This window comes from Macrobrachium rosenbergii, chromosome 4 (assembly GCF_040412425.1).
Source record: "Macrobrachium rosenbergii isolate ZJJX-2024 chromosome 4, ASM4041242v1, whole genome shotgun sequence".
NCBI classification, from domain to species: Eukaryota; Metazoa; Arthropoda; class Malacostraca; order Decapoda; family Palaemonidae; genus Macrobrachium; species Macrobrachium rosenbergii.
In genome coordinates, this window is record NC_089744.1 from 21,833,417 (window position 1) to 21,861,349 (window position 27,933).

The 27,933-nt window shown below is 34.9% G+C and overlaps 1 protein-coding gene across 1 annotated transcript in view; it reads right to left on the reverse strand.

The window, feature by feature from the left end:
* Positions 1–11,180: 11,180 nt before the first annotated feature.
* Positions 11,181–27,933, reverse strand: part of LOC136831209 (recQ-like DNA helicase blm-1) — a 98,388-nt gene continuing 81,635 nt past the window's right edge. The window contains exons 22-26 of the mRNA XM_067091223.1: positions 26,684–26,874; positions 24,330–24,526; positions 22,029–22,159; positions 17,534–17,687; positions 11,181–12,705 (exon numbers count right to left, since the gene is read on the reverse strand). Coding sequence (XP_066947324.1) covers positions 12,411–12,705; positions 17,534–17,687; positions 22,029–22,159; positions 24,330–24,526; positions 26,684–26,874 — 968 coding nt within the window. The 3' untranslated portion in view covers positions 11,181–12,410. The remainder of the gene's footprint in view (positions 12,706–17,533; positions 17,688–22,028; positions 22,160–24,329; positions 24,527–26,683; positions 26,875–27,933) is intronic.

Below are 27,933 nucleotides of genomic sequence, written 5' to 3' on the forward strand. Positions count from 1 at the left end.
GCTTTCAAAAGTAATGTAACATTTTCATACACAACTGATCTTTTAGTTCAAAGTCTTGTGGTTAATGTAATTTAGAATTCATTTTCTGCTTTTGATATTTCTGTAGAGCCTCTCAAAACCATAGAACAATATGACTTTTACTGATATTATAGACTAAATAGTTGTTTTGAATTTTCATTTTATTGATAGTTTATTTTTTGGTAGGGTTTTACTTTACTTAAAAATTCATATCTCAAGTATGTGTTCAGTCATTTTAGGTTTTTCATCCTAATGCATTTAATGTTCAACCTTCAGATTGGCTTTTGTTTTTAAAGTGACCATAACACAATGCCATGGTGTGTGAAGTTAATTTTTTTTATGCCGGTTAGCCAACTTTGTAGAGGAAAGGCTTTCCCAGCAATTTTGGCAGAATTATATAATTACTGTGTTGTTCATTACCAACCTTCAGCTCTTCTTCACTTACTCACTTTTCTCTTGTAGTTTGTTCCAGTGCAAACTTGTTAGTGATCCATTGTTTTCACAGGGTTTAGACTTACATAGATGGTTAGATATTTTGATTTTTCCCTCCCCATTCCTCCATAGATACCATTGTCTGTGATTTTTGCCCTTATTTACCAAAAAAGTTGAGTTGGTGCTCTGGCAATGATCATGTAAAAGGAATGGTAGTGATGATCTTTGCTCTGTTGTTTTGTCAGGTTATTTGTGGACTCAAGTCCATTACAAATATGGGAATGACTACTAGAAACATTTGAGTGCAATGCTTATCAAAACAATTGATGTATACTGCAAGCCATAAATTAAGCTCCTTCAAGAATGGAATATATAGGCTTAGTTGTAGTTAGTTTGTTTTTGCCAGTTTTATTTTCTTTTCATTTTGACTTTTTGCCTTTTGTAGTGAACTTTATTTTTAAGGTTTGAAACCACATAAGTTAACTTGTTAACTAGTCCTTGTGAATTCTTTTCAATTTTCCCCCTAGAACTTATTTTCCCTACTCTTGAACCAATATGTCTTTTTAAGTTATTCTTTCTCCAACTTTTATGGCTATAAGGACATGTATTATTCTCAGTTTAATCCATAGGCCTTTGGGATTTGTTTCTTAATATTTATGCCATGTCCTTTTTGTGAAATAAGGAAGTATCGATTCATAGTCATTCTCAAGTTTGTAAGTTTTTTCACAAATTTTAGTGCATCAGTAGTTGTCTGTTGTTTTTAGCTTTCTTCAAGAGGTCATTTCTCTCCCCTATGTTAAATACAGTACTTTCATTTGTCTTTGAAGTTAGAAGCAACTAGTATAGAATATACAAACTCTGAATTGAAGGGCAGGGTAATCTGGCTGGTACTGGTGGTTCTCACAGTGTAATTCTCTTTAGTGTTGTCGTTGACAGTATTTTTCCATAGACCTGTCAAACAATGTTTATTGTCTCTCTGTTGGACCTTAGGAGGAAGCTTGCACAGTCATAGATAGTGGAGCACTAACTGGAAACAATGAGAAACCACTGCTTGCTTTGAGAGATTTTAAGAGTGACGAGGGATTTTTTACAGGGGAGTATTTATGCTCCTTGGAGTTTTGATGTCAGTGAATTGGTCATCGCAATAACTTTCAAGAGATGTCATTACTAAGCTGTTTCACTTCTGGCTGGAAATCTTTAGTTTTTAAAGACTGGAGCACCTTTCTGTACCTCAAAACCAAAAGTGCACCACTTCGTAAGCGCAGCATAGGTACTTGTTTGCCCTTTGGGAGACCTTTCACAGACATTGTATCGAATACTGTACAATATTTAGAGTTCATGCAAGCTCATTGCCTGAAGGTATTGTGGGATGCTTTTCTAGACTGCCTTGGGTGTCTTCTAAGTCTAATATTTTGTCAAACCTAGCATTAGCTTTGTGAAGGTTTCATGTCCAAATTATTGTGCTTCACTAATTTTGTTTTATCCTTGGGTGTACCGTGATTGAAAAATACCAGCACTGTCTATAGTGAATAACATCTTGAGCCTGTCCTCTTAATTGCATTGGAAAATTTGTGGCGACTTTCAGGTTTAGTGGTAACTTCTGTTGTCAGGATACCAGTTTTATCTTCTTAAGCAAAGGTTATTTTGGGTTACTCACTGTTACAGTGTCATAGGTATAAGAAAGTGTGTTGTCCCTGGAGCTACTTGTATTTTATGCCAAGGGTAACTATTTTAAGGACTTGAAGAGCCAAGTCTGATATTCACTATTTGAATTGGATTATTATAATCTTGACTGTAGACCATGATGCCTTTCTAGTTTAATTATTTAAAGTGCCAAATTTTCATCCCTAGTTGAAACACATTTTTGCCTTTTGTGTCTTAACACCATAAAAGAAACAAAATTGACTGTACAGAGTACTGTACTGACTTGAGCTAACATACTGTCGAAGCTACAGTTAACTACAGCATGTGTTGATGTGAAATACAAAATCTTTTTAATTTTATCAAACCTAAATATAAGGAGAAATGTGCCAAGTTTTGAATAGCTATTTAAATGGGTGAAGTGGTTATGAAGGGAAGTAAAGCTTCTGATGTTGCCTGCTGGAATTTCTCATTTGTCTTTGTTTCATGGATAGTGGACTTTTGTATTATAACTTAATTATCATTAATTCAGATTTGCTACAGAATTTGGTTTTAGGTGTTATATATTCCACTATAATTCTAGTCCAAATGATATTTTTTGTGAAATTTGATGCATTGATGGTGGCATTGTTTTGAACCATTTAGATGAAAAGGTTTACTGTATACTTTTTGTTACTATACCCACATGAATTCAAATCTCCCACTGATATGGACGTTGCTGCAATACAGGTATCTCCAAATAAGAAAAATAAGTTTTTAATGCCCACTATAGTCTTTGTTTTCATGGTAAAATTATTCACAATCCTTTCTGTCATTAAGCTTATCAAAAATATATATTTACAGAAGTTTGTCATTCTTGTTGTACGTATCTAGAAACAGAAATTACTGTCAGAAAATCCTCTCATTCAACAGATCAGACACTCGTTCCATAAATTAAATGGAATTGACATAAACACTGAATTTTGCTGGATCCTTACTCAAGTAGGCATTAAAAAATGGAGCTATAGATAAAGCAGGCAAGTCTGCAACTTCAAAATGCTCATAAATAATTCCACATCACTGAAAGCTATTATAATGAATAAATGACCAGATTTGTGGAGAACTGAAACAAATAATAGTAAATGAAAATATTTTCTGTAAAGGAACAAACTGCAGTTGTCAGCCCCTAACATTTTTAGCCTGTCATTTGAAAAGTTTTGACTGAGCTCTAAAATCTGACTAATCTTACTCTTTTATAAGAGCAAACTCTTCAGGACTCTATGGGAGCCAGTAATTTTTCCCAAATTGCCTTGTTATACCATTGTTATAACTAAGTAACTAAATGGTTTCTGGGTGGAATTGGCAGCATTTTGTTGCACTTTTTAAAATAAAAACTCATCTTTACCATCATTATTTTACATATAAAGAATAGCTTTCTTTTGTTATGTTTGCTATTGAAAAATGTTATGCTTATACTGTAGTACTGTTTGTGTTTTGTTTGTATCGTGTAACTGTCATTTAGTTGGAAGCAACATGATAGTTAACATAATCTGTCTTAAGTATATTATTTGTTTTTAGTGTTTTTATGCTCGTTATGCTTGCCCTTTGTATCCCTCAGCAAAGTTGAGGAAACCAAGGCATCACTGTCGTTAATCCTGTTGGTCTGAATCTCGTAGGTGGTATGGGATTCGCTGTGTTTATGGCCCTCATGGTCAGTGACTCACATGCAGCCTGTTCCATTTGGTAAGATAGTGTTCTTCAGAGGATATCTGTCCTGAATGTGTGGGTTTGTCAGTTGACACATGGACCAGTTTGAGTTGAGGTTGTTTGCCTACAGTGGAGAAGAGGGAAAGGTGTGAGGTCCATGATCAGTTCATTTACCAAGTACAAGAAACCTGTGTTCTTCATTAATTGATGGTTTGTCTAATGCTGTTTCCTTTGAGAAGATGGCAAACCATAAGCAGCCTTGAATTTTCAGTCAACCTACACAGTCAAGTAACAACTTTTATTTTTGTAACAGTTTCCTGTCCCCTTTTTTGTTGTTGATGGTGATCACAATTCAGATTAGTTTTGAATGGGCCACATGGGAAACTTTCATTTTTAACAATTAAAGTAAATATTTACATAATACTGTATACATTTAACTGGGAATTTTTTTACAATACGTAGATATGTCAATACTACTGGTAACTTCACTAGATGTATAAAAATATTAAGGGTATTTAGGTTTCATTTAAGCAGGTACTGTATGCAGTTTCATTAAGAATACCTGCTCATGGCCTTTGATAACCAAAATTCTGTGATTCATTCAGTCCTTGGTTAGTACCTCTCTGGTGTACTGGTGGAATCAAGAAATGGGAAATGGTGAAACAAAGGTTTCCCCTATTATTTAACTGCTTCATTCATTTAACCAGCTATTTGTTACTTGGTTTTTTGTCCCAAGTGGCTTTTGCAAATTATAATGGAAGTAAAAGGTTTGTAACTGTGAAACAAATTTTCAAATATTGTTTTGAACATGCATAGAAAATCTTTTATTTAATTTTATTATTGAGGAAAAAGCATAGATATTTGCTCTTATGTATGAGTTCCAATTTTACCCTAAAGAAATTACTTTTAGATTAATGAGGTGGTAACATATGTTCATTTATACCTGTGTACTTTTTGCCTTCATTTCATAGCTAAGCAGTCATGACTCTGAAAGTGTAAAATTTTCTGTGATTTGAATTTTTTGTTTTTATAAAGCTAAGAAGTTACACTGCAGAAATTTTGTTGCTGAAAATTGCATTGTGAACATTTTTCATTATGTGGCATTGTGCAATTTGTACATTGGTGGGATGATGAAGGATGCAAGTATATATTAGAGGATAAAAGTGTGGATTTCTTATCAACAGGTTCTTTTAGAAATTTTAAATTAGTGAAGGCCCATCTAGTTGTGAGTTTAGTAGATGGCAGAGTACATTTTAGTTCCCTCTAAACTTTTTTAACTGCTTTTAACAATGTAAAATTTTATTTTCACCTGGATTAACTTTTAGTGCATTGAATAAATATTTATTGCAATATTTTTTCATGTATAGGTTTTATATATAATATTATCTCTACTGTAAAGGTATGTATGTTGTAAAGCTATAGGCATTTATTTATTGTTTGTATAGTTTTACATTTTAACTTTGAAATTGTTTTATATACAGTAACTTTCTGGCTTAAATCGATATGTTTTATATAATTTTCGGACTTAAATCAATATGAAGAAACCATAGTATATGTTACACAAATAACCACATGGTGTCTTAATTACACCAACTGTGATTCCTGTAGCACGCTTACACCTGTTGTGAGATGTGCTTTTTTTTTCTTTACATCTTTACAGTGAACGTTCATTGTTTACATAATCTTTTACTGAAATACTTTATATCTATTAGTGCTGCAAAATATTTTTATTTAAAATCACAGGATTAGTAGTACTGTGTACCAGAAAGATAGAAAGATATTGTAGGCTGACAGACTTTCTTTTTGGTCCAGTTGAAAATTCAAGTAACCTATCATGTTTCCATGGTGTAGTAATGGCCCAAGTTTTTGTATAGCATGTACTTAGAATAACAATACAGTATAGCTAAAAATATCTTTAATATATTTGAAATTATAGTTTCAGTGTGAGAGAAAGATGAAAGACTTTTTAGGCCAGTCAGACTGACAATCATATGATTGCATAAGTTCATTTGTGTGATTACATAAGGTAAAATGAATATGATGCATTTCCATGCTGTAATGTGTTTTGTACCTTACGACATAAGTGTTGTAATACACATTTGGTAGGCTTAAAATAACAAATGTCAGTAATATATGAGAGAGAGAGAGAGACTTAAGCGTATGCAAATCACTACAAGTAACTAAGGCCACAGAGAACACACATCTTTTATGAGGAGCAGACCCCTTAACATGTCTGAAAATACAGGTTTTGCTGTTTATTCTGATTTTTACACAATTTTTTAATACAGGTAGGAAAGAAGCTTCAAAATAACCTTTAGTGAGAAGGACTAAGATAGGAACATGAGGGTTATTTTTAATTTCTTGAATATGCTCCCCAAAGTTTGAATATATTTTATTTGCTGGTAGATAAGGTTTTTTTGCACTACAGTATAGCTGTATATTTTCAAAACAAGTGAAGTTTAGGTACTTATGTCCTACATCAACTCCTGATAACACAATGAGTAAGGTACTCAAGAACTGAAATTATATATGAAGATTGGTGTATGTCAAGTATCAGCTCGAGTCTTTTATTATCATATTAATGGTAGTTACAGAGGAGTGTAGAAACTGCTACCATGGAGCTAATATATACGGATGTGCTGGTGTTAATAGCAGAATCATATAAAGACCCTATAGGCATGTGTAAAAGATAGAAAAAGAGAAATGAATAAGAGGATTACAAATCGGGTGAAAGCAAATCCAAGTTTCTGGCGACTGGCAAGAATAAGAGGATTACAAATTGGGTGAAAGCAACTCCAAGTTTCTGGTGACTGGCAAGTGGCTGTGTGAATGCCATGGGAATGGTGCAGGGTGAATGCAATAACAAGTACTGAATGCAGAAAACTGTGCCACCGAAGGTACCGAGGATTGCAAAATGTAAATGAAGTAAAGAAATTTTGATGCTCGAAATGAATAAGAAGAGCAAACAAATGAGTGCCATACTTTGGTGGAAGGTCAAGCCTCAGGGTTGGAAAAATATATGTAATTTATATTGCAATAATATTAAGAAAAAGAGTAGCCTCAGCCTAGATGAAGTGGAGAGAGATTGCTGGACTCCTATCAAGAGTACCGTACAAAAAGCATGTGTGGTAAATTGCTATCTGGAGAGGTGTGGGCACTTTTGAAGAGAAAATAAGAAATTCTGAAGAGTTATGACCAAAAAATATGGAGATTTGGGACTGAAGTGAATTGTGGAAATAAAAAGAGTATTCTGTGTCCAGACTTGAGATAATTTGAGCATGTAAAAGAATGGGGAAAGGATCAGTGAGAGTTGTAGATGCAGATGAGTGGCTTGCGATTAGGAGGCTGGGAGTTTGGTAACTATAGAGGTCAGCTGCTCATATTACTTAGAAATTTGAAGAACCTCAAGTACGTACTCTGTTCTGTAAACATGTACTGTACTTGTACATGAGCTTTAGATCCAAATTCAGTGAGTCTGAGACTTAGATTCTCAGTACAATGCATTACTGTACTGGGAAACGAATGATTTCCACTCGTAAGAGATACTGCAATGAGGAAGTGAGTGGGTGATGACTTCCAAATTGTTAGCACTCCCAGCACAACCACTATACTGTACTGTGATCAGGAAGTATTATTGCATACCAGTGGTGAGTCCACAGATGCTTCTCACTGCCTATAAAATGAGAACGCTTTCTTGATGTAGCTGGATGATGATAACCGTAGGATATTTACAGATGGATAAGAAAACGCTAATAAAGCTGCTAAAGTAGGACGTAATGATTAATTACCAGGCCTCATTCAAGGTAAGAGAGAATACTTTCAGTTATGTTATCTATAGTAATGTGCTTTTCAAGCTTACACTCCAGATCTACAATTGGTCTACAACTGAAGGTCAAAATAGGTACGTGGAAATATAGTAGGGACTATCTTGATGTTGGCTATAAAGAGTGGCCTGCAGCCTGGCACAGACATGAACTTCAGCCAGACACAAGTTCCACGGACTTTAATCCAGTACAAATAAATGGGTGAAGGAATCTCTTAAAATGCTGAATCAGGTATTCCTTTGAGATATTGCAGTTCTCAGGACATATCTCTCAACTGGTGGTGGATGAGTGATTAGTACCAGATTATAGCAAAACTAACTCGTACTCAAAGTAGATTGTTGGTAGAACTTCTAATCTGATTTTGAGAATGGAATGTCAGAGTTTTGTTATGGCCTTGTATTACAATACGGGATAAGCAAATTGTCATATAAAGTCAGTTGCAGGCACATAATGATGATAATTTATGTCCATTTGCATCCTGCAAGAGGTTCTGCAAGGTTTCCTTTGGTGAGGGGAGTGATCATGAATGCACAAAATATACTGAATTAGGATCAGGACTTTGCTTTTATTATCTAGTTTACCTGAGGCCAGTTTTATCTTCAGAATTTAAAGGTGTTGTTGAAGTATCAGTTTTTGTAATATTTTAAGGGAATTCATCCATTCAATGATTGACAAGGCTATTAGTTGTGGGAAGGCCAGCATTTTGGCAAGTTCCAACATCATTCTCCTCCCACCACTGTCGATTTTATTAATAGGGGCAGTAACTGTAGTCAGCAAGTATATTTACCATTAGGTTAACTGCACTTAGGGTTTGAATATTGTATTTCTCTTCTCTTTTACCTTATAACCCAATTCAAAAAAGCACATAGGATACACAGAACTAGATGTTCCAGGAACCACAAATATTATAGAGAATGTAGTTCCACATTAACTAACTATGGAGGCTTAGTTATATAAAGTGAATGGAGGAACTATTGCGACACACACCCTGCAGCCCCTCAGTGAGTGCATGTGTGATTAAAAGGGAATCAGGATGCAACTAAATTTGACATGATGACACTGCTCACTGATACTTGGCAGTAGGATGTGCTTTAGCTAGGCTGAACTGTCAGGTTGTGTTTTATGCCTGAAGTACATTTTCTTGAAAGAGGCCCCCATTGGTTCTTGTTCTCCATTCTTGCCTTGTACTGTAGTTATTGTTTCCTTATTTCCTTATTGGCCTTGTAGTGTTTAGCTACAAATTATTATGAATTACACTGTATTGTACAAAAGTTAATCAAAACTTAGTTTTACAATGTACAAACCTCTTAATTTTACTCAAGGTTCATATACTATACTGCATGGAACAGTACGTTGTTAGCTAAGAATATCATTTGAAGAAAAGCCTGATAAATGTGACTCACTAGAGGGTGCCTTTTATGTGTCATGGCATCAAGTCACTTTAGTTACTGAAAATGCAGATACGTAGGTAGTAATAGTCAGTGTACATCTCATCACCGGGTTATACAGAGCTTGCTGAAGAACTGAATCACAAGATAATTAGTTTATGTCTCTCAATAGTTCTTTGAGATTAGGTGTTTTTTTTTTCTTAAGATCTTAGTTATTTACTCGGTCTAATCAGTGTTGACAACTGATGTAGTTTTATATTAGTGAGCATACCTTTGACTTTCTCATATTTGCTCAATCTGCATATGAGATTGATACATATGAAAGATTTATTTTTTGTACTGTGCCTACTGTCATTTGTTACTCCGTATTTTAAGTGTATGAACTTGATTTTGGGTAGTTGTTACTAGAGAATGTTGCCATTCATTCATTCTTTGTATTTAACTGTATCCCATAATATTTGTTTGTTTCTTTTACATACCTGCTTCATGGTCATGAGACAGAGAAGTACTTGTAAACTGCTGGTTCCAATGGCTGAGCCAGACAGGCATTGCAACCTTCTGGAGACAAAACTTCCTCACCCAAGAATACAAATCAACACACTGTTCATGGGCCCGTGTTGACCAAACTGATGGCACACTAACCTGAGATACTGACAACCAAAGACGTTGATAGTACTACGGCGCTCTCTAATGGGAGTAACACTGAATATCCAAAGCAGATTACATACAGCACAGCTTTCAATTTTTCAACTTCCATTTTTCCTAGTCCATCAGCATAATTTTTCAGCTGAAAGTTGTGTTAAAATCTTTGGAGATTAATTATTCTATATGAGATTTTTAAAGGTCTCTTGACAGTATGTTTTTGCATGTTTCATTGCATAGCAATTACAGCAGGCTTTTAGGGAATGACACACATTCCAAGAAATTAACAGAATACATTCCTTCTCCATGACCTTCAAAGTGAGGAATCATTTCATAGAGGAGTTTTTCCCTCAACTTTCAACCTTACCCCTGCTTTCAAAAGAACACATACCCACCTGTGCTCCAGGAGTGCCTTGAGAAATAATGCATGCAACCCCATAGAAGAAACACAATAAAATAACTTTTATAACCCATAAATACTGACTTATTTTACTGAAAATGCCCTCATCTTGTCCCCTACAAATAGTTTCTTCTCTGCAACTGCTTCTACTCACCAAGGCAACTAATGACAGTTGTGACATGAGTAGTGGCACCCTCTAGTGGGGGATACTTCAGAGGAAGATTTCAGATTCTTCTTCCAATAACTGTTTATGGCTAACACTGCTCTATTCAGTATAGAATAGCTTAGGTAATATTTGAGGTTTTTATATATATAAATGTTGTACATTTTTGTTGTGTAATAGATGTTTATTTATATTTCCCACCTTGTAAAATCAGTAAGTTAATTAGTGAGCAAAATTAACAATTTTATAAAATTATGTATTATAGTTACAAATACAGCAAGGAAAGAATGTTTGTGTTAAAGCTGGCATGTTTTCACATACTCATGCACCCATCATCTTTTAACCCCATTTTCTGCTTTATATTTTTTATTCTTCCAGTTTGGAATGTATGTTGTATACAGCAATTTTTGTTTGGATATTTACAGCTTTTAACTCCATATTAAAGTATCAGTGAGGTACATGCAATATATTTTAGATAACGTATGTTAATAGGTAAGTCCTTGCATGTATTTGGAGTGTTGCCTGATGAACGAAGGCTATATTTTACAGGCACAGTATATATTTCATGTACAATATGTTTCATTTACTTGGCAAAATGTTTTCCTTTTAGTTACAGATTGTGTACAAAATTTATATGAAATCAATTAGTTATTTATAACTAGAACGTACCTGTGCTATTGGCAATTTCCTAAATTGCAGGTACTGTATACTGTTAATGCTTAAGCCTTGAAGGTCAATTTCTTATAGGTTCTGTTGGTTTTTATGTTTGTTTCAGAATTATCATTATTATACAGAATTATCATGTATATACAGTTTAGTAGACTTAGTATTCTTCAAACAATAATGGTATAAATAATTGTATGGTTATGTTGAGGATAATGGGGCCCTAGTCATGTGTTATTGTTTCGTAATACCTGTACTGTAGTTGCTTTACTAATATGTAGTTTTAGATTACTGTAAAATCTGAACAAAGAAAAAAAAAAGCATTTTTTAACTTAGTAATTTTTTTAATGTTTGGAGCAGGCCTTCCACTCCCCTAAGGTGATGCAAATTATTTTATGAAAGTTTGTTATACGTAATTATCAGAAATATACTGTGTAGGCTCTTTATTTATGGAAATGATTCATATTTAGACATTGTTGACTATATTAAAATATTCTTTTTGTAGTACTGTCTCATTATCCAATAGTGTGTGCCGAACATAATTTTAAAAAATGTGCAAAACTGCAGGAATGGGTTATGTTAGATTTCTAGTCTTTTAAGACAATGGCAGGGTCTGCACGCTTAGCACTGAGTTCTTTGCATACTTATGATGTCTACTGTCAAAACTGTTAACACAAAAGATTTTGCCAATTTAAAATAAAATCTTTATACTAGGTGAAAATGATCTACATACAGTATTTGAGTCTTTTTGTTACAATAGGTACTATTTCTTGTTTCACATATACAACTAATGCCTTGACACACAACAGTATGTTTTCCATGTTATGTGCGTTAACTGAATAATTTTGGTCCCTATCACTCGTGTAATCATTTCTATGGGCATTAAAATGAATTGGAGCCGTGAAAATTTGTATGAACTAGCATTTTAAAAAATACTGTCTTCTTGTTAAGAATATGAATTCAAGATGGTGTCAATGAAGTTTCTTTTAAAATCATGAGAATTTTGCTTTATTGCAGTTCAAAAATAAATAACTTGATCATCTACAGACCATTCTTAGTCTCATAAACATGTTCAGAATACCTTCACCATATAATCACTGGCAATTCTTTGATTCTGCAGTTATAAATTACTATTACTTTGCAAGTTTACTGACATTTAGTGGGTAAAAATATAAGTTATTCCTACAGATCAAAACCTATGCAATTCCAAGCATGAAAACAACCCTGAGAAACAGAAATTACTCATGATAAAAAGGAACAGGTAAAAGATACTCACATCAAAGATTAAAAGATACTCACATCAAAGATACCAATTTCATTCATATACGAAATACTATTGAATACAGTTGATCTAATGAATAAAAAAATAAATCTGAACTGAGAAATCTAACTGTGAAGTTGCAATCCAAAAGTTGAAAACTTTTTTAATATGAAAATTATACTAAATGCCAATTATAAATAAGAGTGAAAATCAACAGACATAATTATTGATGAGAATAAAAATGTCCATGCACTCCATACTGAGTGTAAACCAGGAATCCTAAAAATTGTGTCTACAACTGAACAAATTTTGGTGGAGGTAAAAATGATCTTGGTGTAGGGACACTGAGTAAACCTAGTCCTGAAGACACCGCTGATGAACGTCCTCTTTGTGCCCTAGAAGATGTACTTGCTGAATATTCGGTGCCTCCCCTTTGCGATCCTCTTCCAGGCCCACCTCTCTTAGTTTGACTCCTGCTAACTGCTGCTCTTCCCCTTGATGTTCCTGCTTGAGGTTTCTTTGGACTACCTGTTCTTGCTTGCTTTGCACTTTTACCCCCGTTATACTGATACTTCTTGCGTTTTACACTAAAAGATTAAGAGGAAATATATTAACAATATATGAGTACTTACTGGAGTTATTTTTTATAAAAAAAATTTTTCACATAAACCAATTAAGCTTAAATAATCGTGCTTAAATAATCGTATCATCTGAGATGTTCTCAAGATCACAGTCCTCTTTTTTTTTTTTTTTTTTTTTTTCCCAAAAGAAATAGGTGGTCCCAAACACCATCAGGAATGCTTCAACCAACAAACCTAACTTTTCATGGCAACTACGTGAAGCAGTGTGATCCATCGGGTCAGGAGGCAGGCACTTGCATGATTGAAGCGTGTTTATGAAAAACACGCTTTTTATTTTAAAAGCATATAGTTTTATTATGGCCCCTTAAACATTTAACTGAATCCACACTTGGGTGGGAGACTGAGATGCAGAGGATCTCTGAGTGTTTTAGTACGACTGCAAGGTCCTATTTAGCACTTGCGAGGAAGTCTCTAGTTATTTGGGTATTTTTAAGAGTCAAAAGTATGGGTTGTAAGCAGAACACTCAACTTCAATATGAGATGTAACAGACCAAATCTCCAAAGATTAAGTTTCTTGACAATGATCAAGAATGAATGACGATTATAACGTCAATTTTGCAACCTCTTTTCCTTAGACAACGTGGCCCATCATGAGCACCTGTGTGAATCACATACCCATATTTGGTTTATGAACTTCACACTGGGTCCATGTAGGTGAGAATCCACTGGAATGATGCAAACACCTTATTCAGTAAGGGAAACATTCACAATCTATTGTTGCCAAATTTAGCTTTACTTTGGAAATGGGAAATCTATGTTCTAGTGCAGTGGTTCTCAACCTTTTTATTACCACGCCCCCTCTTAGAGCTGGTCCTTCCCTCCACGCCCCCCTTGCATCTATGAGTAAAATTCCCTCCCAGATTTAAGGGAAAATAAAAAAAAAGAGAAAGAGAAGGAGTTTCAAGGGACAGGGAGGGAGGTAAATAATTACAAAATAATGGTAAGTCTAGCGAGTCTAACTAGAGTGGTAGACTATAGGAAACTAACGTTATAAGGCAATACGGATGCATATTTTTAATAAACTTCTGAATATTAGTTCCTCAATCTTGTTAAGAAAATAACGAATTTAATTCTAGAATTTTTAAATTTTCCCTAGGCCTCGCGCCTCCCCTGGAAACTGCTGACGCCCCCCTAGGGGGGCGCGCCCCCCAGGTTGAGAACCACTGTTCTAGTGCATCACTGGAGAATCTGAAAGTTGCTCGAGATGATACTATACTTCAGGAAGGCAGCAGCCACCCACGCATCTTGTGCCTGGGAAACTTCAAGTCAAACAGTAACCTCTGTAAGAGATTCAATCCAGTGCAACACAAAGTGTCCGTGTGGATTCACGAACCAAATAAAGGGGGGCCTATTCCCCCATGAACAGATATGATCTACTATACTAAGACCTACATAAGAACAAGATATGATCTACATAAGATAAAAAAACAACCATCATAAGATCGCAGTGCTATCACATAAGAATGCTACTGTACTGCAGGTGTGAAGCTTGGGCCTTGGAGCAGAGGTCACAAGCTTTGTTGGTGTATGTGCAGCCCTTGACCTGAACTGTTGTTACCAGTGATGAAACTTAAATTCTGGAAAGGATGCATAGCACAAAGAGGAAGCATCAAACTGTATCACAGCTAATATGCTGAGGATATATCTATCAGTGAGTATTAGTCTAACATACTTTGAGTTCCTATTACTGAGCTGATAACCATGGGCTGCGACTAAGCTTTCATTGGTCAGAATGAAACTGATCTAACTAGACTAGAATGTAATAGTATGTGAAATAGATAATGTTTAAATCTGTAGCTATCATGTTTTCTTGGTGTTAAATCTGAGCAGCTGTCTGCTGGGTCAGATCTAAATGTCTTGAAACACTCTTTAGATTCCATATTACAAACCTATTTTACGAACCAATAATCTAATGTGTGGCATTCCAAAACTCAAATAATCCTATTTCTCAGTTACAGAGAACTAGAACTTCTGGAATAAATTGTAGCATTTAAAATTTTTTTTTTTTTTCAGTGATTTAGCATAAACCTAAGACCCTGATTCTATTTCATAAGTTTTCCCATTCAAAGGATTTACCAATCAGCGGGGTCACAACAAGTGAAAAATTTAGAAATACAAAAAAAGCTTAATGTTCAATTATATTTATAAAAAAAAGGAAAATAAAAAACTAACTGAAGCAAAATGAGGTGCCTTCCTCAAAAACAAACAAGAAAAGTACACATAACAATTCTCCTTTTCCTACTCAACTGAATAGAATTTACGCCAAAGGCCAAGCACTGGGACTATGAGGTCATTCAGTGCTGAAATGGAAGTTGACAGTAAAAGGTTGGAAGGTGTAACAAGAGAAAAGCCTCGCAGTTGCACTATGAATCAATTGTTAGGAGAGGCTGGAAAGTAAGATGGAAGAAAGAGAATATGAAAGGAGGCACAGTAAAAGGACTGAAAAGGGTTGCAGCTAGGGGCCAAAGGCACGCTGCAAAAAATCTTAAGTGATGCCTACAGTGTACCGCATGATGTGCACTGATGGCGCTACCCCACTATGGGGTCCTTTCCCTACTACCACCCACCAAAGAAGGCTGTTTTCTAACTGGAAAACTGTTCCTCTATTGAAGAAACTCAAATTTTGCTAAATTTTTTTATGCATAAACAAAAAATGTGATGCTTGTATTGCATAAAGCATTTTCATACACACCAGTTAATCATAAAATGTCTTGCTTCCCAGTAATGCTAACTTAAAATTCTTTGTTTATTGGACTACTGTACAATGAATAAAGTATGCACAAACGAATATGAAAATGTGAAGGAAGCATATATGAGTATACAAAAACTAAAAAATAATCAAGCATACAGGCAGTCTCCGGTTTACAACGGGGATTCTGTTCTGACACCGTGTCGTAAGCCGAAAGTCATCGTAAACCGCAATAATCGTCGAAAATCGTAAGAAAACCTTACTTTTAATCCTTTGAGTATCCTTTGGGTATCTTGAAAATGACGTAACCTGCATTTTTACTGAGTATTTCATAAATAAAACCCTCCAAAATTTTACCATTCTGCTGGTTTGGAGAGAGAGAGAGAGAGAGAGAGAGAGAGAGAGAGAGAGAGAGAGAGAGAGAGAGAGAGAGAGAGAGAGAGAGAGAGAGAGAGAGACTGCCTCACTGCTTATCTACCAGAAAAAGAATTGGAATTTCACAGTAAAATAAAATAAAAATCAGTAATTAGTGAATACTACTCTATGAAAAAATCCGCGAATGTGAATTTTCTTCCCTCGTATGCTTTGGACCGAGTCATCCGAAATATTACCATCGACAATTGTAAGAACACCTTACTTTTAATCCTTTGGGTGTCTTGAAAACAACGAATCATGCATTCTTATTATTGAGTTTTTCATAATAAAAACCCTCCAAATATTGACCATTCTGCCAGTTTGGATGCATATTTCTTCCGATCGGTGTTGGACTGGCATCGTCCGAAATACCGTCAAAAATCGTAAGAAAATTTTACTTTTAATCCTTTGGGTGTCTTGAAAACAATGTATCCTGCATTTATATTGAGTTTTTCAACAGGAAAACCTCCAGAATTTGACCAATCTGCCATTCTGGGACCATATTTCTTCCGTTGGATCGGCACTGTCAGCGCCGTAAACCTGGAACATGCGTTCTAACCCAGGAAATAATTTTTTTATGAATATATTTGAGGAGCGTCGTAAACTCAGAACTTCGTAAGCTGAGTCTGTCGTTACCCAGAGACTGTCTGTACTATCATTAAGGTAGTGGGGGAGAGGAGGGAGCCCATGCTACCTTTGCACCATAAACAATGAAGCCTATGTTTCCAAAGTTGACTGACATTCAAATATAAGTTATTCCTACAGATCAAAACCTATGCAACTCCAAGCATGAAAATAACCCGAGAAGCAGAAATTACTCAATAATAAAAAAAAGGAAGATATAAAAGATACTCACACCAATAACAGCAGCATAAGTGCCACTGGATTTGTAGGGAAATACTTACAAATACACTAAAATACGCAGAACACAAATCCACTGACAGTAGGAACATGATAATTCTGAATGGCCCAAAACACAATATATACATAAGAGCTAAATCCTGGAGGAGTAACAATAAAGCGATGGTGACGCAAAAGAGCAGTTAAGAGACACCCCTGGGGGGATGTCTTGGAATGAACAGTTGGGGTTTTTTGCTTCCAGATGAGGAAACATTGATGAAGCTGGGATTCATTGTCTGGTAGTGTCATTTTATGATTACTGGCTTTGTATGGTATGACCAAATACAATTAAGGGGATGAAAAGAAATAACTGAGTTAGTCAATCCCGAAAAACAATTGAAAAATGCGTTGGGATTTCTACTGAAGACCCATGGATACATTTGCACATGGCTGAATATTGTTTTCTTTTAAAAATGGACTGAAGTGTCTGGGATTCTGTTTGACCATGAAATTGAGCTAATTATATGCAGTTGGTTTGTAGTAAAACAAACTTATTGTCTATCCTTTTGTCAGTATACAATACATGCAAAAACAGAAATAATAAGAAAATAAAAAAATTGTTACAATTACTAATGCACTTGATAAAAAATTCTGATGAAGCGCACCACTGCCTATCAGTTAATATCCAGCCAAAGAAAAAAGTGAGTGTTTCTGACAAGTGATGAAAGTGACTTGACTTACTAATATACATCTCATCCCCATTCTACTTAAGTACCACTCTGCCTACTTCAATCGACAAATTAATGCTCAGTACAAAATCTGTAAACTTACCCCCTGCCAAATTTACGGCCAAATCCTCTTCGATCAAAATAAGGTGAAGGTCCAGGTTCTGGTGCACTGACTGTGCTTAACCATCCAGTAGTTTCATTTCCTTCCATAAAACTGTGATCATCAAATGACTGATCAGCTCTCTCACTTAGTATGACTGAAATATAATACCAATACATTTTAATAGTAAAACCAAAGCATTTAACCTTAAACTTTTCTAACAACTGCAAATCTACTGTGAATGTTTAAATTTTGACTTATACATAATACTTAATATAAAACCTGTTTTTAATAGATACTCGTCAGGTTGCACTTGCCAATCACTGTGGTCAGTAGCTTCTCAAGTCACTCCTAAAGAAGAGAAAGAGAAAGGCTCTTCACTTGGGCATGTACACCTCAAAAAGTCATTCCATGCAGGGTCCAGCCTTACTACAAGAAGAGTCTATAAAGTGGTGGGCACATTATGTAATATGAAGGGTTTATATTACAAAATGATACATTTAACAGTTTGAGGGTCAAAATATTTCAGAATAGCTGACTCATAGCCGTGAGAGAATGAAAATTCTTGCTGAGATAAAGGTCGGGTGAGTGGATTTAGGTCTACTTCTCAAGGCCCACGCAACTGAGATTTTTATAACTCAGACATGCCCTCCCTGGATACCTGTACCTACCAGGAAGGAATTTTGCCCCAAAGACTCAAATGGCCCTGGATGGTGGGGAAAAGGATTTGACCTTGGTATGCTGAAGCTTCCAAATCTGACCACAAACATTTCTAAGTTAAAAGCCCTGCAGCTCTTTAGTATTGTAGTACTCACCTAAACCACCTAAAAAGTTTTTCTACTGTGGTGGTGTCCACGCTCTAGTACATAGAAAAGATACACTGAATTCCAAGTGATAAAGTGAAATACTACACACCAAAAACACAATTTTAAACAGCAAGGTAATACCTGTTTTAACCTATGGAGTGTACAATTAATCAAAAACACAAAAAATCTTACTAGTACTATTCTCCAGAAAATACTAGTATCAAAACTTATTTGTTTTCTGTGAAACAAATATGGATTTTTAGTGGAAAATGGTAGGAGTAGACACTTAGTAAGTAACACTATTCCATGCTAATGAAAATCCTGTTTAGAGGACATTCTAAATTCAGGACTATATGAAATATTGCTCATTAAAAGTAGTATACTTAACATGAACCAAAGCAGAGCACCTAGCACTTAAAAAAAAGAACTCATTTGCCCCATAAACTGAAAACACAGTATGAAAATAATCTTATCCTTTGCCATTCTAATTTTAAAACATGACCAACAAATTAGGAAGTAAGTAGTGAAGTACTGAAAAATGCAAATGAATTTACTAAACTTACGAACACCTAGTAAACAATGAATACGACTGATAACAGAAGGCACTTATTAAACTAGGACTGGCAAAGAAAACCACATTCACTGACAGTTGATAAAGATAGATATTACAAACACATCTTTAGACATTCCATAAAAGAATGTACATACTTACATATACTTGAAATAATTGAGAATTATGAGTTTAATATGATCACTGATATGATGGAGGATGCAAAAAGGCAAAGTAAGTACAGTTGCAGACTGCCAGCTGTTCACACAATGAGCCAGTCTGGTGCCCAAGGACAGGTGGGTGCATGCAATGTTAAGCAATGTTAACCCTTAAACACCTACTGGACGTATCATACATCGACTAAAATTGTCTGTTGGGTGCCAAGTGGACGTACCGTACGTCGACTACAAAAAAATTTCAACCTTCGGTCAACTTTGACTCGACCGAAATGGTCGAAAAACGCAATTGTAAGCTAAAACTCTTACATTATAGTAATATTCAATCATGTACCTTCATTTTGCAACAAATTGGAAGTCTCTAGCACAATATTTCGATTTATGGTGAATTTTTGAAAAACTTTTTCCTTACGCCCCGCTGTAACTCGGCCTAAAAATTTCAGAAATTCTTTCGTCATTTTGTCGTAATTTTTGCACTGTTCTATATTAGCCGTTACATAAAGTTTTATATATGAAAATGGGCGCAATTTCATGTAAAATACAGCAAAATACAACCCATGGTTGTAGCTTTTATCAGTTTGGAAATATTTTCATATAAACCACGATAACTGCCAAAATTTCAACCTTCGGTCAACTTTGACTCGACCGAAATGGTAAAAAAACGCAATTGTAAGCTAAAACTCTTACATTCTAGTAATATTCAATCATTTACCTTCATTTTGCAACCAATTAGAAGTCTCTAGCATAATATTTCGATTTATGGTGAATTTTTTAAAAAAACTTTTTCCTTACGTCCGCGCCAGAAATTCTTTCGTCGCGTTGTCGTAATGTTTGCACCATTTTATATTAGTCGTTACATAAAGTTTTATATATGGAAATGTGCGCAATTTCATGTAGAATACAACAGAAAATAACTCATGGTTGTAGCTTTTATCAGTTTTGAAATATTTTCATATAAATCACGATAACTGCCATAATTTCAACCTTCGGTCAACTTTAACTCGACAGAAATGGTAAAAAAATGCAATTATAAGCTAAAACTCTTACATTCTAGTAATATTCAATCATGTACCTTCATTTTGCAACAAACTGGAAGTCTCTAGCACAATATTTCGATTTATGGTGAATTTCTGAAAAAAAAAAAAACTTTTTCCTTACGCTCGCGCCGTGGTAACTCGGCCGAACATCTCAGAAATTCTTTCACGTTGTCGTAATGTTTGCATCGTTTTACATTAGTCGTTACGTAAACTTTTATATATGAAAATGTGCGCAATTTCATGTAGAATACAACAGAAAATAGCTCATGGTTGTAGCTTTTATCAGTTTTGATATATTTTCACATAAATCACGATAACTGCCAAAATTTCAACCTTCGGTCAACTTTAGCTCGACCAAAATGGTAAAAACGCAATTGTAAGCTAAAACTCTTACATTCTAGTAATATTCAATCGTTTACCTTCATTTTGCAATAAATTGGAAGTCTCTAGCACAATATTTCGATTTATAGTGAATTTTTGAAAAACATTTTCCTTACGCCTGCGTGTAACTCGGCCGAACATCTCAGAAATTCTTTTCACGTTGTCGTAATATTTGCACAGTTTTATATTAGTCGTTACATAAAGTTTTATATATGAAAATGTGCGCAATTTCATGTACAATACAACAGAAAATAACTCATGGTTGTAGCTTTTATCAATTTTTAAATATTTTCATATAAATCACAATAAATAGAAAAAATTCGACTTTCGGTCAACTTTAACTCGACCGAAATGGTCGAAAACTGCAATTGTAAGCTAAAACACTTACAGTCTAGTAATATTCAATCAATTAGCTTCATTTTTCAACAAACGGGAAGTCTCTAGCACAATATTTCGATTTATGGTGAATTTTTTAAAAAAACATTTTTTTACGTCCGCGCGTTACAAATTCATGCATCATTTTGTGATATTTTCTCTGTGTTGCTTTGATCGTTTTAAAATTTGTTATATACCAAAATCATCGCAATTTAGTGTACATTACAAAGAAAAACAAAATAACCCGTTAGCTTTAACCGTTGTGCTCACAGCACAATTTGTATAAAATTATATATGAAAAATTTTTTTTGCGCTGTCATATATTTCAATATTTATATATGATAATGATATTTTTTCATTTCTGATGGTTGCATACTAAACTTCAGGCAATGCCAAAAAAATGAGCCAAAAATGAACTCTTAATCTTAAAAACTAAGCGTGCTGTGATTTTTTGAAAAACTTTTTTTTCCGCCGGGCGCTTAACTCACCTAACGCCACGGCATATGGGAGACGTTTTTGTAAATAGAGGCTCGGCGTTTAAGGGTTAAATGAATCTGGAAGGTTTCTCCTTCTATGGAGTGGTTAAAGTTTGGCTATACGCACATTAAGGACACTGTAAAGTAATGAGTTTGTGATGAAATGAAAAAAGAATTATACACCACCTTATGCAGTTCTGCAGTTTACAATGGCATTGAAAAACCTTTCACTATTTTAAAATAAATTCAGTGATATTTTATGAAGAATGCAACTGGTTAGTAAAATAATGCAATCAATAACTTCACAAAAAATTTTCATTTCATATTCTACTGAGTTAGTAAATCTACATGCCAAATTAATAATTTGAGATAAAAATTATCTTAGGAGAAATCAAATCTCCGACTTTGTGGCAAACTTAATCCATGTAAACTGATCCCAAATAAAATGAACATTGGCAGTTAACTTTCAGACAATCAAAGAGCATCTAAATGAAAGAAACAGGAATGGCAAGTACTGTACTGAAATGCAAGTAAAATTTAAAAGCTTCAAATATACAACAACCAATATGCTCATGATACACAAACTACTCAGTTAATACCTAGAAAAAAATTACCGTAGATCTTACGGCACAGTGAAGGGTAAATTCAGTATAATTTAACTAATAACTATGACAACTGATAAATCACAAAAACTAACCAAGTTTCTGAGCTGCATAGCGTTGAGTAACTTCTAATAGAGCTTGGCCATATTTATCAAAGTTTGCCTTTGTTATATGAGGTATCTTCCTCATTTCTTCTTCACATTCTGGCAGCATTCGAGACATAACCCTGAAGAAAAAATTTTCTTTATTAACACTGGAGATTTACATATATACAGTGCTACTATTACTGCAAATGCGGCAGAAGCAGAAAGTGGTTTCAGGGAAGACTGGAAAACTAAGCTCACAATTAATTACTTGATTACTATGAGTACTGAACTATACTATTACAACTGCCAAACAAGAAGGAGATTGAACAGTGAACTGCAGCTGATTAATTAAACGGAGATAATAACATAATTTAATTCTGTAATTCTGGACAATATTGAATAATCCACCTATTAGAAGTGCCTCTTTAGCAAACACAATTACCCATATAACTGACGCAAAAGGTTTTTGATATCTTTAAATATGCAGGCACTAGGTAGTTAGCAACTCAAGAACAAGAACATTCACCATTTTGGATTAAAAATAACACCTCAAAATATTAATATAATGTAAAGAATGCAAATTTTTCAGAAAATCTGAATTATTGTTCAATTTCTTTAAGAACAATAGTTTTACGACAACAACAAAAACTTTAAACAAAGCCACTGGCAGAAAGGGACTTATTCAGGGGAAAATTTAACCAGCTGTGTCAACTTGATAGAGCTTGAAAGATAATACTCTAATATGCACATGCCCAGGCTATGCCCCTGAAACACGGAGACCTTCGGCTTCTTCCATCTTTCCAACCTCAATCAAGAAGAGTAGGGCCATTAAAAGTTTATGATTAGAGTAACCATTCAGCTTTACTAACCTCTTTGTTTCAACTAATAATTACATAAATACAGACAACTATTTTTCAAGAAGGAGCAAGTGTTGGAAATCTGGTGCTTGGTCTTTAATATTTACACTTCTTAACAAATTTTTCTGTTTTAGGTCTTTGCTACAGATCATCTTCATATTACCCTAGAATATCTATATATCAATCAATTAATCATTTCCCTAGGCACCCACAGGGATGCATAGGGCCTCATCTATCAGCTACATGGTAATGAACAGGTTTTAAGACAGAGAAGACTGTACAAACTGAATGCTGCAGAAAAGCTATAATAATATAATAATAATAATATTAAACTGGGTTGCATGGAATACTCTCAAGTCACACTTGGGCATTTTTATGAGATTCGTATAAAATAATCAAGAACCGTATTCTATGAAAACAATTTAAACAGTAGCCTAAAGACTTGACTGCTCTACAAGTAAAAAGTTAAAGGCCAATAACAGCCATTTTTGATAAGACAAGACTAAATTCCTCATTTCATGGATGATGTATAAATAATGCATAAATAAACAAGGGAAATTATCAATGTAATATTCTATAAAATGGAAAGAGAAACCCGCAAGATTCCTGTGTATAACTTGTTTACTTATAAATATTTACATGTTACTTTTAAACTCGAGTACTTTCAGGTCCTAACTGAGACCCTTTTTCAAGAGATGAGGTAGTCAGGCTGGTTCAAGGCCCAGCAATCTTCTGGAACTACTTCGCCCTGTGCTGTCATTTATATGATGGCTGTCCTGGTTTCCATTCTCTTGAGAGTTGTTAATCTCCTCCTGTCGGTCTGATATCCTGATCTGATGGTCAGTGGTATTAACCCTCGAGTTTAAAAGTAACATGCAAATATTTACAAGTAAACAAGTTATACAAAGGAATCTTGTGGGTTTCTCTTTCCACCTTCAGAAGAAAACTGAAAGAAGTTTTTGTTTGATTCTATAAAATGTTAGCATATAGTAGCAAAGATGCACCAGTATACAGGGTAGTTCTAAAACAGTTGTACATAAAATGATTTACATATTTTATTCTCTAGATTTCTAGTTTTTGATTAATGAGTTTATCAGCAATCTGATGCCAACGAAAACCTATCTTAGCCTTGAAAACTTTCTATTATCTCACAAAATGAACACACTTTCAGAAACTTCAAAACCCTGAAGGAGTCTGTTATCTTGAGATTCTAGCCTACTGATCATTAAACAGAATGACTGTGGTGAAGAATACAAACTGCAAGGAACAAAAATAATTGAAAAGCACTACCAAACATGTTTTGTTAAAGCTAATGTGTGCTACCAAAGGGAATGGCTTACTCCTCTGTTTACCACTTGCTACAAACAAATTAAGCCTAATACCAATCCACTATTCAAGTCACCAAACCTAAAAGACTATTTATGTCTTGGCCACGAACACTTTATAAACTAACCTGAGGGCAACCATATTGATGATATTAGTATAATTGATGCCTTTTGATGCTGCAATATCTTTGACAGTCTGCAGAAGAGCTTCATAACAATCCTTCTGTAGTGTTTTAAGCTCATCATCTTCTTCATTGTCCATACCTTCTGCGGTTGAGTCATTCCGACTATCGGAGCCACTAACATTTTTCATCTCAAACTCAAACTGTTATTTTGAAAATAAAATAATAACACTTTACTTCAGTTTGAACAATGCAAAGTTCTTTGTAACATAGTGATGAAAGAATTTAATGGAAATATCCAGAGACACCATCACTTATGCCCCAACTGGCAACAATCTCTGCTACATTTCTAAAGGTATTAGGATATTACAAAGTATCTTTTATCCACAAGGTTAGTCTTTTAAACAATTCTAATAAAAAATCCAATTAAAAAAATTCTTATACAAACCAATTACTTAAAATAGCCATACAACCTTCACATATACCAAACAATGCAGCACCTTCTTCAACAGACAAGAAAAGATCCAAGGGCTCACAGTAGATAACTGCCTTCCTTTTTTGTGCAGCCAGGAAAGTTAGCTGGACGGCAAATTGGGTACAAGGATAGCACTTTTAGCAAGTGATGAGCTTGTATGAAAAAGTAAGTTTGGCTTTTATAAACCTTTCACTACAAACTCATCACTCACATATAGCTCAAATCACACTTTAGGTGGAAAGGTTTGAGCTGCTGAATTCACAGAATTGGTTGATGTGACCTGCATCCATGGAAAGCTCTCAGAGATGAAGATAGAATCTGTAATGTAGTCCAAGTTACTGCACAACTCATATCAGCAGCAGATTATGTTTCCTTCATGAGTGCCACTCCTTGAGCAAAACCAATAGCACATTCTTTGCAATACATATCTGTGCAAAAGTTACCGGGAATCCCATAATATGGTTTCTGTTGGTAATACGAACCTTGCACCGACACTTTGCGAAGTTTGTTTTTACTGCTATCATAAGCTCTGTTAATAACATCATTCTGCCCAAGTATGAATTTTGTATGAAAGTTAATAGAAGCTCAATAGTAGAGCAAAGTTTCTGTTGATAATTAAATCTCTGCTGGTAGCACTGCTGGTGGCTCTGATGGTTGTTTCCAGTCCCAGAACCTTGGTCTTGTCTGGACAGAATTGAATTCCCTCCTACACCTCTTCCACACCCACTATGGGACAGCATTTTTCACTCTGCTTCCTTTCTTCTCATCATAAGTTTGTTTTGCTTACATGTGCTTTCACTCCCATCTTCTCCAGTCTTCCATCTTTAAAACATTTTAATTTTAGCTGCTAACACCACGTTATCTGCAAGCAATATACGAACTCCCAGGAACCAACTTCAGTACGCTTATGCAGCTTACACTATTACTATTATAAGCAATAAAGTTGCATACATGGAAGCCCAATCCTATGTATGAGACTCTCTTCCTACCAATGATGGCATGAAACGTGCCACCTTCTGGCAGTTCTGAGCCTTGTGAGCTGACCAAAACAGCAACCTCCATCTATTGGCAATGACCCTTCCAGAACCACTCTTGCCTTCAATTCTTGCACCAGGAGATGGGTGCAACCATCAACATTTGAGACAAGGCTTTGCTAGGTGTCACTAATCCTCTAACTACCAATGAAAATTCAGCACCACTCCTGCCTGCAGCACTGGGCCCCTATATATATATAGCATGGATGTAAGTTATACATATGAAACAATGCATTAGGCTACCACAGTGTATGCAATAAATTACTGTAGGCTAATCACAAAATGGAAGCCTGATATTTAAGGCGTATAACAACTAAAGAAAGGAGTTAAAATACTTCTCTAACCATAGGTATTTGTTTGGCAGCATTTAGGATAAAATGCTGATTAATTACAAAATGGGATTAATGAAAACTGTGACACGATAGTACAAAAAATTAAAAATAATGAATGCTATACAGAAAGTAGCACTAGCTGACAGGGCAAAACCTGTAGGGTCTTATCCCTACTTGAGTGGTGTCCCTCATCCTCCTGGAATTTGATTTATTACCTCAAAAAATCTTACCTGTTCTTCCAAGTAATAAGCTATAAGTATTTGCAATGGTTTGTACTTTGTAGGGATGTGCAAATGATTCCATGGTCAGACGAAAAGCTTCAGAAACTTGTCTATTTATATGCAAGTCAAGAAATATTGTCTTCATAGGCAGTAAAGCATTATGAAAAGTAATATTTTCTTGTGTAGAAGTACACCACTGACTGGAAAGTTTCCATATTATGAAGACACGTAACTTATATGTACACTGAAAATTAAGCGTGGAAATACTAAACTACAATAGATAATTACAGATAATTACCTTTGCTGTACGATTGGTAAGAAACTGTTGACATTTTGGCCCAGGTCTAAGATAAGCAAAGGCCATTTCATCTCTTGCAACAACCATCTCTTCCTTCATATACCCCTCGAGGACTAACCGACGCAGAAGTCTCTCACAATCAGAACGTGTCCATGATTTACCCATTCCATGCAGAGGATGTCTATTATGACCTGATTAATTAACATAAATGAATAAAAATAGCTTCAAAGCTGCAAATGAGCAATTACCTAAGTACTTTGACATAAACTGGCTTTTTAAATCAGAACAAAAATCCATGATGCTGATATAGTGCTAGTAATATTTTACACTGAGATATGGATGAATTAAACTAAAATTAAATTTTGACAAGGTGCCAGTACAAACAGCCAAGATTTACGCCTGAAGTGCATTGGGAAGATTAAATTACATCTGAGGAAGCTACTGAGACACGTAGTGCCCAGGGGTTAGGGAACACACTAAGCTTGTTTAGTTATGTGATAAGAATGTAAGGGAAAATTAGTAGATATCGAAGCAGTACAAAAAGTTCCAGAAAATCACGGAAAAATGGAATAAATAAGACTTGGAATAAAATTAAAATCAGACAAAGAACACCAAATGAAGACCATGGAGAGAACTCATTTCATATCCAACCATGTACAAAGGGAAACTGATGTACAAGCAGTAGTGACAAGGATGAAATTTGGAGGAAAGACTTCTTAGTGAGCAACTAAGCAAACAGTAAATTTTTACAGTGCCCATAATTACCTAATTTATTTTTGTAATGTTATTTCTTTTTATCTCACCGATTCAAAAACTTTTCTTCTATGCTTCTCATGGTTAATGAATGGTTGCAGAGATATTTTTAGCTGATGACACACCCATTATAGTTGGTGTTATCTACATGTCACCATATTTATTTGGTGTTTTCTACATGTCACCATATTTATATCTATCCTCAGTTTCAGATTTCAAGAATTCGCATAAATAAAGAATTAAGAGTAAATATCTCTATTATTTAATGATAGGGGATCAGCAATAAATCTTGTTATTATCAAACAGATTACCCACACAACAGTCTTCAACTATAACCCTCAGAGGCCTGGCTGGAAGGCTTTGTTCTTAGTTAAGGCACTTAGATATCATTCAATGAAGCATAACTCCTTATAACTGAAAGTGCTGAAGATTCTGACAAATTATATACTCTATATGGTGTATTGCATTTTCACTGGGTTATGTGGAGCATTCACCTC